Here is a 14,550-nt window from a genome sequence, read left to right on the forward strand (position 1 = left end):
ACAATCCCTGCTGCAGCGTCTGGAAACCCAGGAAAAGTCCGACCTCTGTAACTGCAAACAAAGGTTCCTGCACCAAATAGGAACTTCTCTTCTTCTATTGTACAAATCCTTATATCATGGAATAAAATGCAGAATAATTATATATAAATCCTATAATGTGATTATCTGGAATGTTAGGTAAGGTTACTCCAAATATCTCTCCATTCTATGTAGTTGGGAAAAACTTGCAAAATCAGCAGCAGTGTATCCAATCCTTATTTTGTTTGTGTATTATATATTTTTGACTTATTTGTGGTTTTATCTTTGAAATAATGTCTGTGCTTGTTCCTATAATGAGAAAACCTCTCCTGCTCTGGGCAGTTCCTGACATGGACAGAGGTGGCAGCAAAGAGCATAAACGAAAAAGACTGGAGAGAATACACCACTTCCTGCAGGACATGCAGCAGCTGATAAGTACTGGAAGACTGGAGATTTTTAAATTAGAAGTAAATTACAACTCTCTGGCACTTTCTGATACCAGTTGATTTAATTAATTAATTTTTTGCTGGAGTACCCTTTTAGAATACCGCGTTTCACATTTATAAATTGAAATTGCTAGATCTGACTGAATGACCAGTGCGGCAATGCTCATGTCTGTTCACTCCCTCACCTATATAGGGGGACATGGTGGGAGGTCGGAACCCACTGCTCGTATATAATGTGTATTATACAAATCCCAGCGTGCTCCTCTTGCAAGACCTGCTATACCAGTGTTCTCCAACCTGTGGCTGCTGCACAACTACACCCCCCATCCCACTGCTATATACCCAGCCCTGACCACATGAGCCTCCATTATCAGTCAGACTCGCAGCTATACAACTTTCTTTGGCCGCCCGTGCATGATGAGTTGTAGTCTTGCATCAGCTGAAGAACCTATGGTGTAATTTAGAGGTGAGGAAACTTATAGTAAGTCGGGGTTCATGTGCCCCCGAGTACTTGGCTGCATCCATGGTTTCCAGGCAGCACTGGGGCTGCATCCATCTTCTCCAGCCACCGGGATTCAAATACAGAGGATTCAGGTTTCCATGTTTGCTCATCTTTAGGTGTAATCTGGTATTAGATAGTCGTAGGCAGGATGCTCAGTCGTCTGATGATCCATCACACCAGTGGTTATTCACACCGACCACGTATGATCAATAACATGGGATGAAAGATGAAGGATTGCTATGAGAAGATCTTTCCTCCGACTGTGAGACAAAAACATCCCACATGGCCAACCTTTTATCCATTCTCAATACGTTCGGGCCCTTGTTTCCTTCTCGCCCATTTCGGAGCATCGACAGCATGTGATCACAAAGGAGGGAGACAACCGTCCGTATTCATGTCCTCTCTGGCCATACAGAAAAGTGTCTGTGTAAGTCGGATATTGACTTAAATGGCGCCTCAGACTCCGAGGAGGGGGTCATCCCAGAATCGTAACACTTGGAAAGCAGAATTACCTTTTCAAGACTAAACTAATCGATGGCTGATTCATTAGATTGGTCAAATCTTCCTCACTCCCACTAGGGGGCATATGGCCGACTAACCAGGGAGGGATGACCTGCTGATCATGTGATCAATGGTGACCGCCAGACAGCTACTTCCTGAGGCAGAAAGGAGGGATAGCAGCCGAGCTATGGAGGATCCAACATGGCTGCCATCTGGTGTGGGGATAGCCGATCAAAAACGCTTGGATGCAGTCACTATGGAGGATCCAACATGGCTGCCACCTGGCGTGAGTATGGCGGATCAAAAACGCTTGGATGCAGTCACTATGGAGGATCCAACATGGCTGCCATCCGGCGCGGGGATAGCCGATCAAAAACGCTTGGATGCAGTCACTATGGAGGATCCAACATGGCTGCCATCCGGCGCGGGGATAGCCGATCAAAAACGCTTGGATGCAGTCACTATGGAGGATCCAACATGGCTGCCATCCGGCGCGGGGATAGCCGATCAAAAACGCTTGGATGCAGTCACTATGGAGGATCCAACATGGCTGCCATCCGGCGCGGGGATAGCCGATCAAAAACGCTTGGATGCAGTCACTATGGAGGATCCAACATGGCTGCCATCCGGCGCGGGGATAGCCGATCAAAAACGCTTGGATGCAGTCACTATGGAGGATCCAACATGGCTGCCATCCGGCGCGGGGATAGCCGATCAAAAACGCTTGGATGCAGTCACTATGGAGGATCCAACATGGCTGCCATCTGGCGTGAGTATGGCCGATCAAAAACGCTTGGATGCAGTCACTATGGAGGATGGACCCAGCCTGTTACATGACGTTCCCGATCCGCCATGGCTCCAGCTATCTATCTATCTATATATACATATATCCAGCTTTATTGAGACTGCACATAGACATTGCGGCTCCATTCACACCAACGCAGGGTTTTCTGTTATAACTGAAAGATTACAGTGGTCCCATTGAGTTATAATGGTGATTAATGGGTTCTGCTGAGATAGTCATAATTTTTATAAGAAGAATGGGTTGTATGATGAGGGGAGCGTTAGCTGTGGGTGTAATGTGAACAGAGCCCTGCAGCGTGTACACAATGGCCACATGACACTGCTGACTGTAGTGTGCTCCTGCTCCATACATTGCCAGTCCAGGGGTCGCTGGCGTCACTCGCTGTCGCCCTCCGCTCGGGCTCAGAGGCGCTCCCTCAGCTCACGCCGGATCTCGGTGGTACGCGCGCGGCGCTCTTGCTTTGTTTACATGCCTCCTCGGTGGTTTTTGTGGTGACGTCACGCTTATTGCGCAGGCGTCGTAGAGCCGAGGCCGCAGCCCCTGGGACGCGACTGGACCGAGTCAGTCAACAAGAGGGACCGGGAGCCGCGCAGGGAGGGGCCGCCTATACCGGGAGGGATGCGGCTGTGAGAGCTCGGGACCGTGGGCTGAGACCGGCTAGAGGAGGACGGAAGTGAGGCCTGCTCATAGTGCCAGCAATCCAGGGGCTGAGTGACAGGAGGCCAGCAGTGACAGCAGCCCACCCACCCTGCTCGGCCACAGGGGCCACACACTGCCCAGCCATCCTGTCAGGGGCCACACACCGAGCACTGAGCCCATCCAGTCACAGGGCAGGGGGTTTCCCGGACACAACCTCAGGGGTCTCCCCTCTGGGGCCCCTAGATATCACAGAAGCCTCCATCCCTGGGCCCCTGAGGCCCCACCTGCCCCTCACCAGCAGAGATCAGCGGGGCCCTGAGCCTGACCTAGGGCAGAAAGGCTGGGGCCACAGCCCAGGAGGATCGCACACAGCCAGGGGCCACATCCCGGGGGCCCTGTGCAGAGAGGATCCGGGACAGGATGGGGAGAGGCCAAGGGGATGCCCAGAGGTGAGTATCCGCCTTAAAGGGGAGCTCCATAATCCGCCGGGGGTCCCCCATGTATATTCTCCAGTGGCCGCTGTATTATTATTCATTATCTTGTCCTGTGCGCACTGCCTGCAGGGTAAAGCATGGGGGGCGTCACCCAGAGCCTGCAGGGTATTACATGGGGGGCGTCATCCTGCAGGGTAAAGCATGGGGGGCGTCACCCAGAGCCTGCAGGGTATTACATGGGGGGTGTCATCCTGCAGGGTAATACATGGGGGGTGTCACCCAGAGCCTGCAGGGTAATGCATGGGGGGCGTCACCCAGAGCCTGCAGGGTAATGCATGGGGGGCGTCACCCAGAGCCTGCAGGGTAATGCATGGGGGGCGTCACCCAGAGCCTGCAGGGTAAAGCATGGAGGGTGTTTCCCAGAGCCTGCAGGGTAAAGCATGGGGGGAGGTGTCACCCAGAGCGTGCAGGGTAATACATGGGGGGGCGTCACCCAGAGCCTGCAGGGTAATACATGGGGGGTGTCACCCAGAGCCTGCAGGGTAATACATGGGGGGGCGTCACCCAGAGCCTGCAGGGTAAAGCATGGGGGAGCGTCACCCAGAGCCTGCAGGGTAATACATGGGGGGGTGTCACCCAGAGCCTGCAGGGTAAGGAATGGGGGAGCGTCACCCAGAGCCTGCAGGGTAAAGCATGGGGGGAGGTGTCACCCAGAGCCTGCAGGGTAAAGCATGGGGGGTGTCACCCAGAGCGTGCAGGGTAAAGCATTGGGGGGCGTCACACAGAGCCTGCAGGGTAAAGCATGGGGGTGTCGCCTAGAGCCTGCAGGATAAAGCATGGGGGGGCATCACCCTTAGCCTGCAGGGTAATACATGGGGGGGCGTCACCCTTAGCCTGCAGGGTAAAGCATGGGAGTCTCCATATCCATATTACAGCTTATTGTATATACATGTATACAGAATTACAGAACACGGCACATGGGAATCAGGATGACGCCCTCCATGCTTTACCCTGCAGGATGACGCCCTCCATGCTTTACCCTGCAGGATGACGCCCTCCATGCTTTACCCTGCAGGATGACGCCCTCCATGCTTTACCCTGCAGGATGACGCCCTCCATGCTTTACCCTGCAGGATGACGCCCTCCATGCTTTACCCTGCAGGATGACGCCCTCCATGCTTTACCCTGCAGGATGACGCCCTCCATGCTTTACCCTGCAGGATGACGCCCTCCATGCTTTACCCTGCAGGGTGACGCCCTCCATGCTTTACCCTGCAGGATGACGCCCTCCATGCTTTACCCTGCAGGATGACGCCCTCCATGCTTTACCCTGCAGGATGACGCCCTCCATGCTTTACCCTGCAGGATGACGCCCTCCATGCTTTACCCTGCAGGATGACGCCCTCCATGCTTTACCCTGCAGGATGACGCCCTCCATGCTTTACCCTGCAGGATGACGCCCTCCATGCTTTACCCTGCAGGATGACGCCCTCCATGCTTTACCCTGCAGGATGACGCCCTCCATGCTTTACCCTGCAGGATGACGCCCTCCATGCTTTACACTGCAGGATTTTACACTGCAGGATGACGCCCTCCATGCTTTACACTGCAGGCTCTGGGGGACGCCCTCCATGCTTTACACTGCAGGCTCAGGATGACACCCTTCATGCTTTATACTGCAGGCTGCACCCAGAGATTTGGTTTATATTAGAGAAGTTTATCTTAATGCAATTTACTAATATAAAGGTTACAATGATGCTGCAGATTATGGGTATGAAAACCGGTATGGCTGCTATCGGGGTGGGTGAGTGGGGTCACTGGGGTGGTCACCTGACCCCTCTAGCCCCTTACATGGCACCTGCCTAGTTGTGAGGTGATACCCTCCCTGGGTCTGTATAGGCAGCCTCATGTTGTTGTCATCCAGCTTGTTGGGGTTATGGTGGAGTCATCTGGCAGTGACCTGTGACTCGTGTTGTCACTGTGGCCCCTGGTGCGGCTGCTGCCACAGGTTCTGCTGAAAGTGAATGAAGAGTTTATAAACAGCGGCTTATTACAGCCGGTATCGCTGTACCCGGGGATTAACATCAATGGACGAGAGATTAAGTGGTGAATCACATAGAGGAGCGGCTGATACTACTACAGGAGTGTACACAGCCCCGGGTCACTGCTACACCAGATCCACTTAAAGGGACACTAACCCTCATAATGGTACTGGTGCTTTATAACAGAAGCATCAATTATCAGTCAGATATATATTGTCAGTCTCTGGTTATATCAGTGCTGGAGCGTTATAAGAGGAGCGGCTGAGATCAGTCACATATGATGTAATAGGAGGTTATATCAGTACTGGAGCGTTATAAGAGGAGCGACTGATATCAGTCACATATGATGTAATAGGAGGTTATATCGGTGCTGGAGCGTTATAAAAGGAGCGGCTGATATCCATCACACAGGATGTAATACCTGGAGGTTATATCAGTACTGGAGCGTTATAAGAGGAGCAGCTGATATCAGTCACATATGATGTAATAGGAGGATATATCAGTGCTGGAGCATTATAAAAGGAGCGGCTGATATCCATCACACAGGATGTAATACCTGGAGGTTATATCAGTACTGGAGCGTTATAAGAGAAGCTGCTGATATCAGTCACATATGATGTAATAGGCGGTTATATCAGTGCTGGAGCGTTATAAGAGGAGCGGCTGATATCAGTCACATATGATGTAATAGGCGGTTATATCAGTGCTGGAGCATTATAAGAGGAGCGGCTGATATCAGTCACATATGATGTAATAGGAGGTTATATCAGTACTGGAGCGTTATAAGAGGAGCGGCTGATATCAGTCACATATGATGTTATACCTGGAGGTTATATCAGTGCTGGAGCATTATAAGAGAAGCGGCTGATATCCGTCTCACAGGATGTAATACCTGGAGGTTATATCAGTGCTGGAGCATTATAAGAGGAGCGGCTGATATCCGTCACACAGGATGTAATACCTGGAGGTTATATCAGTGCTGGAGTGTTATAAGAGGAGCTGCTGATATCAGTCACATATGATGTAATTGGAGGTTATATCCGTGCTGGAGCGTTATAAGAGGAGCCGCTAATAGGATGTAATTCGGGGGTTATATTACGTCCTGGGAGGTTGGATTAGTATTGGAGCGTTATAAGTGATATCAGTCACATATTATACGTGTTTGTATATCTCTTCTGTTCTCATCTCTTCTCCTTGTTCTCCTCCCTCCAGCAGCTGATCCCGCAGGAGCCCCCACCATGAATGGCAGCCTACCCCTGGAGGGTCCCTCCTCCTCTCCGTCACCTAACTGGAAGGAGTTCTGTGAGATCCACGCTCACGCTGCTGCTCTCGACTTTGCCCGTCGCCTTCGAGCGTTCCTGAGCGAGAACCCTCAGTACGCCACCCCGGGGGCGGAGAGCAGCTTCTCGAGACGATTCGCGGAGCATTTTGTGGAGCACTTTGAGACTGAGGTGAACAAGACCCACGGTACGGATGGGCCCTCCCCCACCCGCTGCAGCATCGCCCCCTTCACGGGAGCGCAGACCTCCACCAGGGATCTGTCGGAGACGTGCAGCGACTCCTCTCTGGCCTCTCCAGTGGAGACTCAGCCGCGGCAGGACTCCTCCGGCATCACGTCTGGTCTCTCCAGCAGCCAGTCCCATAGCTCGGAGGAGTTCTCTACGTCTTCAGCCACAGCCAAGCCACGCCTCAAGAAGCGCTTCTCACTGCGCAACGTGAGCCGCAGCGTTCGGGGCAGCGTCAGGGGGATCCTGCAGTGGAAGAGCTCCGCAGAGTCCCCCACCGATGAGACAGGGGCCAACAGCAACTGCAATTCCTCATCCAGCGGCAGGGCCACAGGGGATAGATGGACGCATAGATTTGAGAAGCTGCGGCTTAGTCGCCCCCCGGCCCCCAGAGCTGACCTGCGGGATGTCAAGAGGGAAGGGGTCCTCAACTATGTGGTGGCTGAGGAGGTCAACAGCAGCAGCAAACCCAGATGGCAGAAGTGCCGGCTGCTCCTGCGGAAGACCGAGACTGAGGGCTACCTGCTGGAGTTCTACATTCCTCCCAAGGTAACTGCCATAGGGCCCTCAGCTTTCCTAGACTCCTGAATGGCGTCCAGTAGTAGGCTCAGTGGTTAGCACTGTAGCCTTGCAGCGCTGGGGTCCTGGGTTCAAATCCCACCAAGGGCAACATCTGCAAAGAGTTTGTATGTTCTCTCCATGTTTGCGTGGGTTTCCTCTGGGTACTCTGGTTTCCTCCCACACCCAAAAACATACAGATAGGTGAAGCGCTGCAGAAGCTGTGTGTGCAGCCATATTGTATAGTGTGACTCAGCGACTTGCATTTTCTGGGGATTTTTTATTTATTTTTGGAGATGATCTGTATTTGATGGTGCGGCTCACGTCATGTGACACTGATCCTCAGGGTGGGGATCGCCATACCGAGGATGGGAGCTCATGAATCTGAGCAATACAAGGACTGGATTCTTATCTCTGCTTGCTGTCACTGAATGGAGTTCTAGTTAATTGCAGGCTGGATCATGTCTGGCTGGCATAGATGCCTTACAGTGTGTCAGAGCTGTGTGTCTCCTGGATAAGATTAGGGCGGGTTTCCATTCATTGACAACAAGCAGGAAGCTGGAACCTTTGTAGGATGTGATCACATGGTTACATTCTATGAGATTAGCCAAGGATTTTGTGTAAAGTGAGCGTTCTCGTTCTCGCACAGCTGTGGGCAGGTTACACCAGTCTATATTTTACATTCTTTCATATATCTGATACTGCTGTACAGACCTCTAAATGTGCTGCTGTGGACTGTCTCAGAGGTTCGGCAGTGGTGCAGGTCTGCGCTAGTCACATAATACACGTTATTGGGTCTGTCACTGGTCACATGTTACACGTGTTATTGAGTCTGTCGCTGGTCACATGTCACATTATAACTGTGTATATATTATGTCTTAGGCCGCCAAGCCACGGGTCAGCATCCCCTGCTCATCTATCGCTGACGTACGGACCACAACTCCTTTGGAGATGCCCGATAAGGAGAACACTTTTGTGCTGAAGGTAAGAATAGCCGCCTGGATTATTCTGTATACATCGTCCATTGCCCCCATGGGGTCTTAGGCAGGGCCCCTAATATCTCTCGTTCTGTTCTCTGCTTGTTGTATTATTGTTCCGGTTACTTCTCTGTCTGTGAGATATTTATTTATTGTTGCACCAGACGGAGAATTCCTCAGAATATATCCTGGAGTCCGTGGACCCTCTGCAAATGAGGTCTTGGCTCTCTGACATCTATGACTGCATGTTGTCCAGGTAAGCCTCAGATCCAGGCAGGGAAGTGCTGTGTATTACTGGAAACGGGTGAGGCGCCCCCTATCAGCCTAGCTGTGTCACTCATATACTCATATACTCATGGTTTATGGGAGATTCCAGCTCTGAGGTCTCCTCTGGAGTATAATACAGTCTGTGGAAGTGTAATGCTTGTATGGGGCGATCCCACTGTCGTAGATGAACCCTAGTAGTAATGATGTGCATCTTATAAGATCTGGTCTGTAGAAGGATCCTCCACCGTTTTCTAAGTGTTCTTGTTCTCACTTTTTCAGCAGGGACGGAGCGGATACCTCAGACCTTCCACACATAAACCATTCAGAAAGCATGCCTAGCCGGGATCTACCTCTGCTACCCACAGAGAGCAGTGAGCAGCTCTGCCAAGGTACGTCGCCCTCTGAAGTGTATCTAGTACAGAGGCAGAAGGGGCAATAAGGAAAGAGCACATGGGATGGAGTGCTACGTGCTGTGCTTCACCAGACTGTTCAGGCTGTTGGCCCTGGACTTGATTGCCATTTGTGGTGAAGCAGATGTTTGTGTAGTGGACGCTCAATGGTTGGGTTCACACTGCGTTTTAGCAGTCCATTTAACGTATCCGTTTTTAAAGGGGTACTACCTTTTTCTTCCAAATCAACTGGTTTCAAAAAGTTATATAGATTTTTAATTTACTTCTGTTGAAAAATCTGCAGTCTTCCAGTACTTATCAGCTGCTGTATGTCTTGCAGGAAGTAGTGTATTCTTTCCAGTCTGACACAGTGCTCTCTGCTGCCAATGCTGTCCATGTCAGGAACTGTCCAGAGCAGGAGAAATTTTCAATGGGGATTTGCTGCTCTGGACAGTTCCTGACATGGACAGCGGTGGCAGCAGAGAGCACTGTGTCAGACTGGAGAGAATACACCACTTCCTGCAGGACATACAGCAACTGATAAGTACTGGAAGACTGGAGATTTTTAAATGGCAGTAAATTACAAATCTGTATAATTGACACCAATTGATTTGAAAGAAAAAGATTTTTGCCGGAGTACCCCAGTACTTTTTGTGTACTGTACGATAGAAATAGAGAATAAACGCATCTGTTTTTATTTTTTATTTTTTTTATTGAAGTCATAACATCCATGTATTGCCGTGTACTGTGACCTTCTGCTACATTCATCTGTATTGCTGATTTACTGCATGAAAATGGTCTAAAACCTTGTAAATTACCCAGAATCCCTCCCCACTTTGTTTCCGCTTCCGCAGGAGCCTATGGCGGTCTATCCGATCGCCCCACTGCCTCCATCTCGCCCAGCTCTGTTTCCATGACGCCTTCACACTTTGACTCTATGGAGCTCCTTCCTCCGGAGCTGCCTCCTAGAGCGCCCATCGACGAGGGGGAGAGGACACAGAACCCCATAAGTGCCCCCTTCCCCGATACAGCTGACGGTACAGGTATGGTCAGACCCACAGCTGTGCACATGCTATCAGCCATCTTATATAATTTTATTACAATCTCTCACCTTTTGTGTTTTTTTCAGCTTCATTCCTGTTCCAAGGAGAACCAGACCCGGGTGATGGGGAGCACCCATTGTCTGAGTACCAGTGGTTCCACGGCACCCTGTCACGTCTTAAGGCCGCACAGCTGGTGTTGGCCGGAGGCACCAATAGTCACGGAGTCTTCTTGGTGCGGCAGAGCGAGACACGGAGAGGAGAGTATGTGCTGACCTTCAACTTCCAGGGCAAGGCCAAGGTGAGTGTGGGACTGGGGACCCATCCACTTTTAAGGGGAACTCTGGCAAAATCTTTTTCTTTTTAAATCAACTGGTTTCAGAAAGTTTTATATAGATTTGTAGTTTGCTTCTATTTAAAAATGTCCAGTCTTCCAGTACTTATCAGCCGCTGTATGTCCTGCAGGAAGTTAAGGATGTTAAGCCATACACAGCAGATGAATGTCCGATGAGATCAGAATAAATAGATGTCAGTTTTACCTGCATTAGGCACCATCCATACCCTGCTGTGACCCCATACTCTCCCGTCCTCTCCCCCTGCAGCACCTCCGCCTGTCTCTGAACGAGGATGGCCAGTGTCGAGTCCAGCACCTGTGGTTTCAGACCATCTTTGATATGCTAGAACACTTCCGTGTCCACCCCATCCCGCTCGAGTCCGGAGGCTCCAGCGACGTCACCCTCATCAGCTACGTGGTGTCCTCCCAGAGGCTGCACGGTGAGCACCCCCCCCCCCTTCCTGTCACATGGCAGGGAATGGTCCATCCTCTCTGCTGCAGAGAGGCTTATTTCTTTTGTATTGTGTGGTATATAAGCTTTGTGTTGCATATTATATTGTATATCTCTATGTGTAACATCAGGTGGATAAGACCAAGGAGCAGAGAGCAGTTGGAGAGTTGGACGCCATCTTAGTGTTTTCTTATTCTCTTTTCTCCCCCCCTTCCCTTCACCTCCATTGCTCCCTCATCCCTTCACCGCATCCTCTTCTCTGACTGGGCCCCGTCTGTTCTTTGCAGGCCGAGACAGGGCTGACAGTAGAACAACCGTGTGTGAGGTTCCCCACCGCATCCCAGACTCACCATCAAACCCCATCTCCATTGGAGCGAATGACTGTATGTAAGTGCCGATTACAACCATTCATGCCCCTTATGTATCCCCCACCATCATCCCTCCGGCTGGGAACGCCTTCCCCGGAAGGTGAGACGTTGGGTGTGCACAGCAGGGCATACAGCGTACATCCACGTATAGTGTATACTCTTCTCTATACAATGCCAGGGGACCCCATAGGGCATTCTTAGAATCGTATCCCCCTATAGTAGCGCCTGGCAGATTCACAAGAAATCCCCTAGTCAACAGAGTAAAGGTTTTCTAAATGTCTTAAAGGGATTGTCACAAGACAGCAGAGGTGATGGTATCTGAAAGCAGAGACCTCCCGTTGATCGGGGTCTGTTGTCTCCTGGAGGAGTGGAGCGGGAGCGCACATGCTGGGTCACAGCTCCATTCACTCTCTATGAGACTTCCAAAGATTGCTGAGCACTGTCCTTCCGTTCCATAGAGTTACAAGAGCTGTGGCCAAGCATGTCCCCGCTACTGCTTCATTCATTTGGGGGACAAGGGGCAGCTGTCCTGATGGGTGGGGGTCCCAGTCTGTTTTAGGCGATGCAGTATAATTTCGGAAAACCCTTTACACATTTTGTGAGGATTCAGTTGTACAGAAACGTGTTACGTGACCCTTTTAAGCCTCATAAAGAGCCAATATATATTTCCATAAGCTATAACCCCCTCCAGACTCCATGCTTCCCACAGCTGAGGGTTTGTTACAGTGGTTTCCAGTCTAGAGCTGAATGTATCCTCCTGTTGCAGTCCACTCTTACAGCCCTGTGTGCGGCCGCACCGTTTCAGAGCAGTCATAATGGTAACACCAATGGCCCTGATCGATAGATCTCCCCCTATTTGTATATAGGAATAGATCGGGGATGGACACAGAACCCCATCCTCACCATGATTCCTCTGAAGCCGCACAGACGCTTGGCTGTGACAGGGAAGTCCGTCTGTTTTGTGGTTCAGGCAGTACACACTAGTGCCAGTGAAGGGGTTATCCTGCGCTACAAAAACATGGCCACTTTCTTCCAGAGACAGCACCGCTCTTGTCTTTAGTTTGGCTGCAGGTTTTGTAATTCATTTCCATTGAAGTGAATGTAGCTTAATTGCAAACTGCACCTGAACTGCAGACAAGAGTGGTGCTGTCTCTGGAAAAAACAACCATGTTTTTGTAGCGCTGGATAACCCCTTTAAGGGTATCCTTGCGGTATTTATGGCAGTTCCTCTCCATCTTGTGGGCAGAGTATTTATTTGCTGTCACATCCCTGATTGGTTGTTTGTCGCTGTTTCTCTTGCAGAGGCGGCCAGCAGCCGTAACCCTCCCCCACTGCCTCCCCACCCTTTATCCCGTCACCACAGCGCGGAGGGGTCCCTGCAGCCTCCTTGGTATCCACTCAGCACCTCTCCCCCTGAGGAGCCCCTGGTCAGCAGCAGACCCCCTCCAGATCCCCCCGTCACTCAACATGAGGAGGGGCTGTCACCTGCAGAAGACCAGGAGGATGCCGCCATCCGCCTGCAGCAGCTCCAGCCGGGTAGCGCCACCTTGGAGGACTCAAGTGATCCCAATGCAGCTTCCAGGGCCCGAGCTGTAAACAACCAGTATTCCTTTGTATGAGGTTGGCGTGACTAACACACAGATTTGGAGTTACTCTTTCCCTCATATTCTCGCTCCGGTATCACCCGCTTTTTGTAGCTTGTCCTGGTAAATATTTCTGCTGTCAGACACACTAAAACCTGAAAACCTGCACCGACCCTGGTGTCACACTACATGGCGGTGTGAGCAATGGCACTGCCACCTATAACCATACACTACAAGCCTCATCCACATACAAGGGGGGAACCAGCAGGGAGCCGATTGGGGGAGGGGAGAGGGGTCTTTTGCCATTCGCTGCTATAGGCCCTCATGGTCTATCAAAATGAACGAGTTGTCTGTGAAATGCAGGAGAGACATGGGGGGGGGGAAGCCCTCAGCTTTCACAGGTAAAAATCTCATGCCCAATAGGTACTCGGTTCTGTATGCACCATGATCTTAATTCACCCACCCAATAGGTACTCTCTTCTGCATGGACCATGATAGGACCCCCCCCCCCTCCCCCGTAATCCTCCCATGTGACTATGTCCAGACAGCTCTAAGCTAAGGGTAGGGGGTTCATGGATCGCTGGATGTCCACGTTGCTGAATACCCTCAGATAGTAATGATATGACGGGGGAGACCCCCTCCTTACACACTGATCACATTGTCTTATACCCCCACAGACAGGTACGTCTTACAAGCAGCGGTACTAACTACAGCAGATAACGGTACACCCACTTACATTCAGTAGGTTAGTTTGACTTTTCCCCTACATTTAGCGGAGAGTCACTGGTACAGCCCAGATGCCCAAGGTACAGAGCCATTCTATGTGAACCCCGGGAGGTGTTACGGGAAGGGACCAGCTATATCCCTCTCTTTGGCGTTAGATCAGGGATGGGGAACCTTCGCCCCTCCAGCTGTTGCAAAAATACAATTCCCATCATGCCTGCACAGCCAAAGCTTTAGTTTTGGGAAATAGTTTTTTAGCAGCTGGAGGGCTTAAGGTTTCCCATCCTTGCTGCAGGTTATGCCGCCACAGTATCTTCACACTTGCATCGCTTTGCAGTCACATCTGCAGCTGCCCCGTCACTTATCTGCTGTGGTGCAGTTGGCAGGTGTAAGGGGCTAAAGGGGACTGTGACCTCTCGCAGGATGCAATACGTATTGCAGTGCATTGTGGGATCTCTGCTGCAGCTTTGGATGTGAACGGAGCTAACTAGGCCTAACTGGTACAAAATAAAGCATGTACGAAGTTACTAGAGCGTATATAAACGTTATATATAAGGTACAGGATCCTCGGGGGAGAAGCTTGCGGTTTCCACAAGTGAACGGTAACCTCGTCGTCCCATTTCTTGTAAATAAAATGAACGGTACATGAAATCGGTGTGGCCCTTCTCATAGTAATATTACAGGCTGTAGCTCCCACATGGGGCCACACATCCATCCCCCCCCATACACCATTTTACTGTTGGAATATCCGTGTATTGCCAACTGTTCATTGTCACTTCAGAGAATTCTGTAGGTACAAGTGGGTGGGGCTCAGCGGTCAACGGAATTCACCATGGTTTTCATTCTTTTTGGCCAATGTTAAAGGGGAACTCCAGAGGGAAAAAAAAAAGATTTTTATTCAATCTGTGACATAGTTATATAGATTTGTAAATTACCTCTATTAAAAAATCTCTAGTTTTCCAGTACTC

General features: G+C 50.7%; 1 protein-coding gene across 4 annotated transcripts; it reads left to right on the top strand.

The window, feature by feature from the left end:
• Window positions 1-2,756: 2,756 nt before the first annotated feature.
• On the top strand, window positions 2,757-12,684 carry SH2B1 (SH2B adaptor protein 1). Of its 4 annotated transcripts, none has more exons than XM_069984377.1 (10): window positions 2,757-3,360; window positions 6,600-7,441; window positions 8,333-8,434; window positions 8,592-8,683; window positions 8,977-9,083; window positions 9,938-10,126; window positions 10,213-10,424; window positions 10,726-10,897; window positions 11,196-11,295; window positions 12,579-12,684. In XM_069984377.1, exons 1-10 carry the CDS (start codon window positions 3,351-3,353, stop codon window positions 12,595-12,597), a joined length of 1,845 nt encoding a protein of 614 aa, XP_069840478.1. In that variant the 5' UTR covers window positions 2,757-3,350; the 3' UTR covers window positions 12,598-12,684. The 4 variants fall into 4 exon arrangements, with proteins under 4 accessions (XP_069840478.1, XP_069840477.1, XP_069840479.1 ...); XM_069984376.1 differs by having other exon boundaries at window positions 2,758-3,360; window positions 6,603-7,441; window positions 8,974-9,083; XM_069984378.1 differs by having other exon boundaries at window positions 2,758-2,945; window positions 8,974-9,083.
• Window positions 12,685-14,550: the final 1,866 nt, after the last annotated feature.

Source organism: Dendropsophus ebraccatus, chromosome 9 (assembly GCF_027789765.1).
Source record: "Dendropsophus ebraccatus isolate aDenEbr1 chromosome 9, aDenEbr1.pat, whole genome shotgun sequence".
In the NCBI taxonomy this organism is placed as follows: Eukaryota; Metazoa; Chordata; class Amphibia; order Anura; family Hylidae; genus Dendropsophus; species Dendropsophus ebraccatus.

Excerpts from the sequence above, each read along its gene's own strand:
- SH2B1 (XM_069984375.1), top strand. Across the intron at positions 8,435-8,591 it reads AGAACACTTTTGTGCTGAAG|ACGGAGAATTCCTCAGAATA; the intron begins GTAAGAATAGCC and ends TTGTTGCACCAG. Across the intron at positions 10,127-10,212 it reads CGATACAGCTGACGGTACAG|CTTCATTCCTGTTCCAAGGA; the intron begins GTATGGTCAGAC and ends TGTTTTTTTCAG.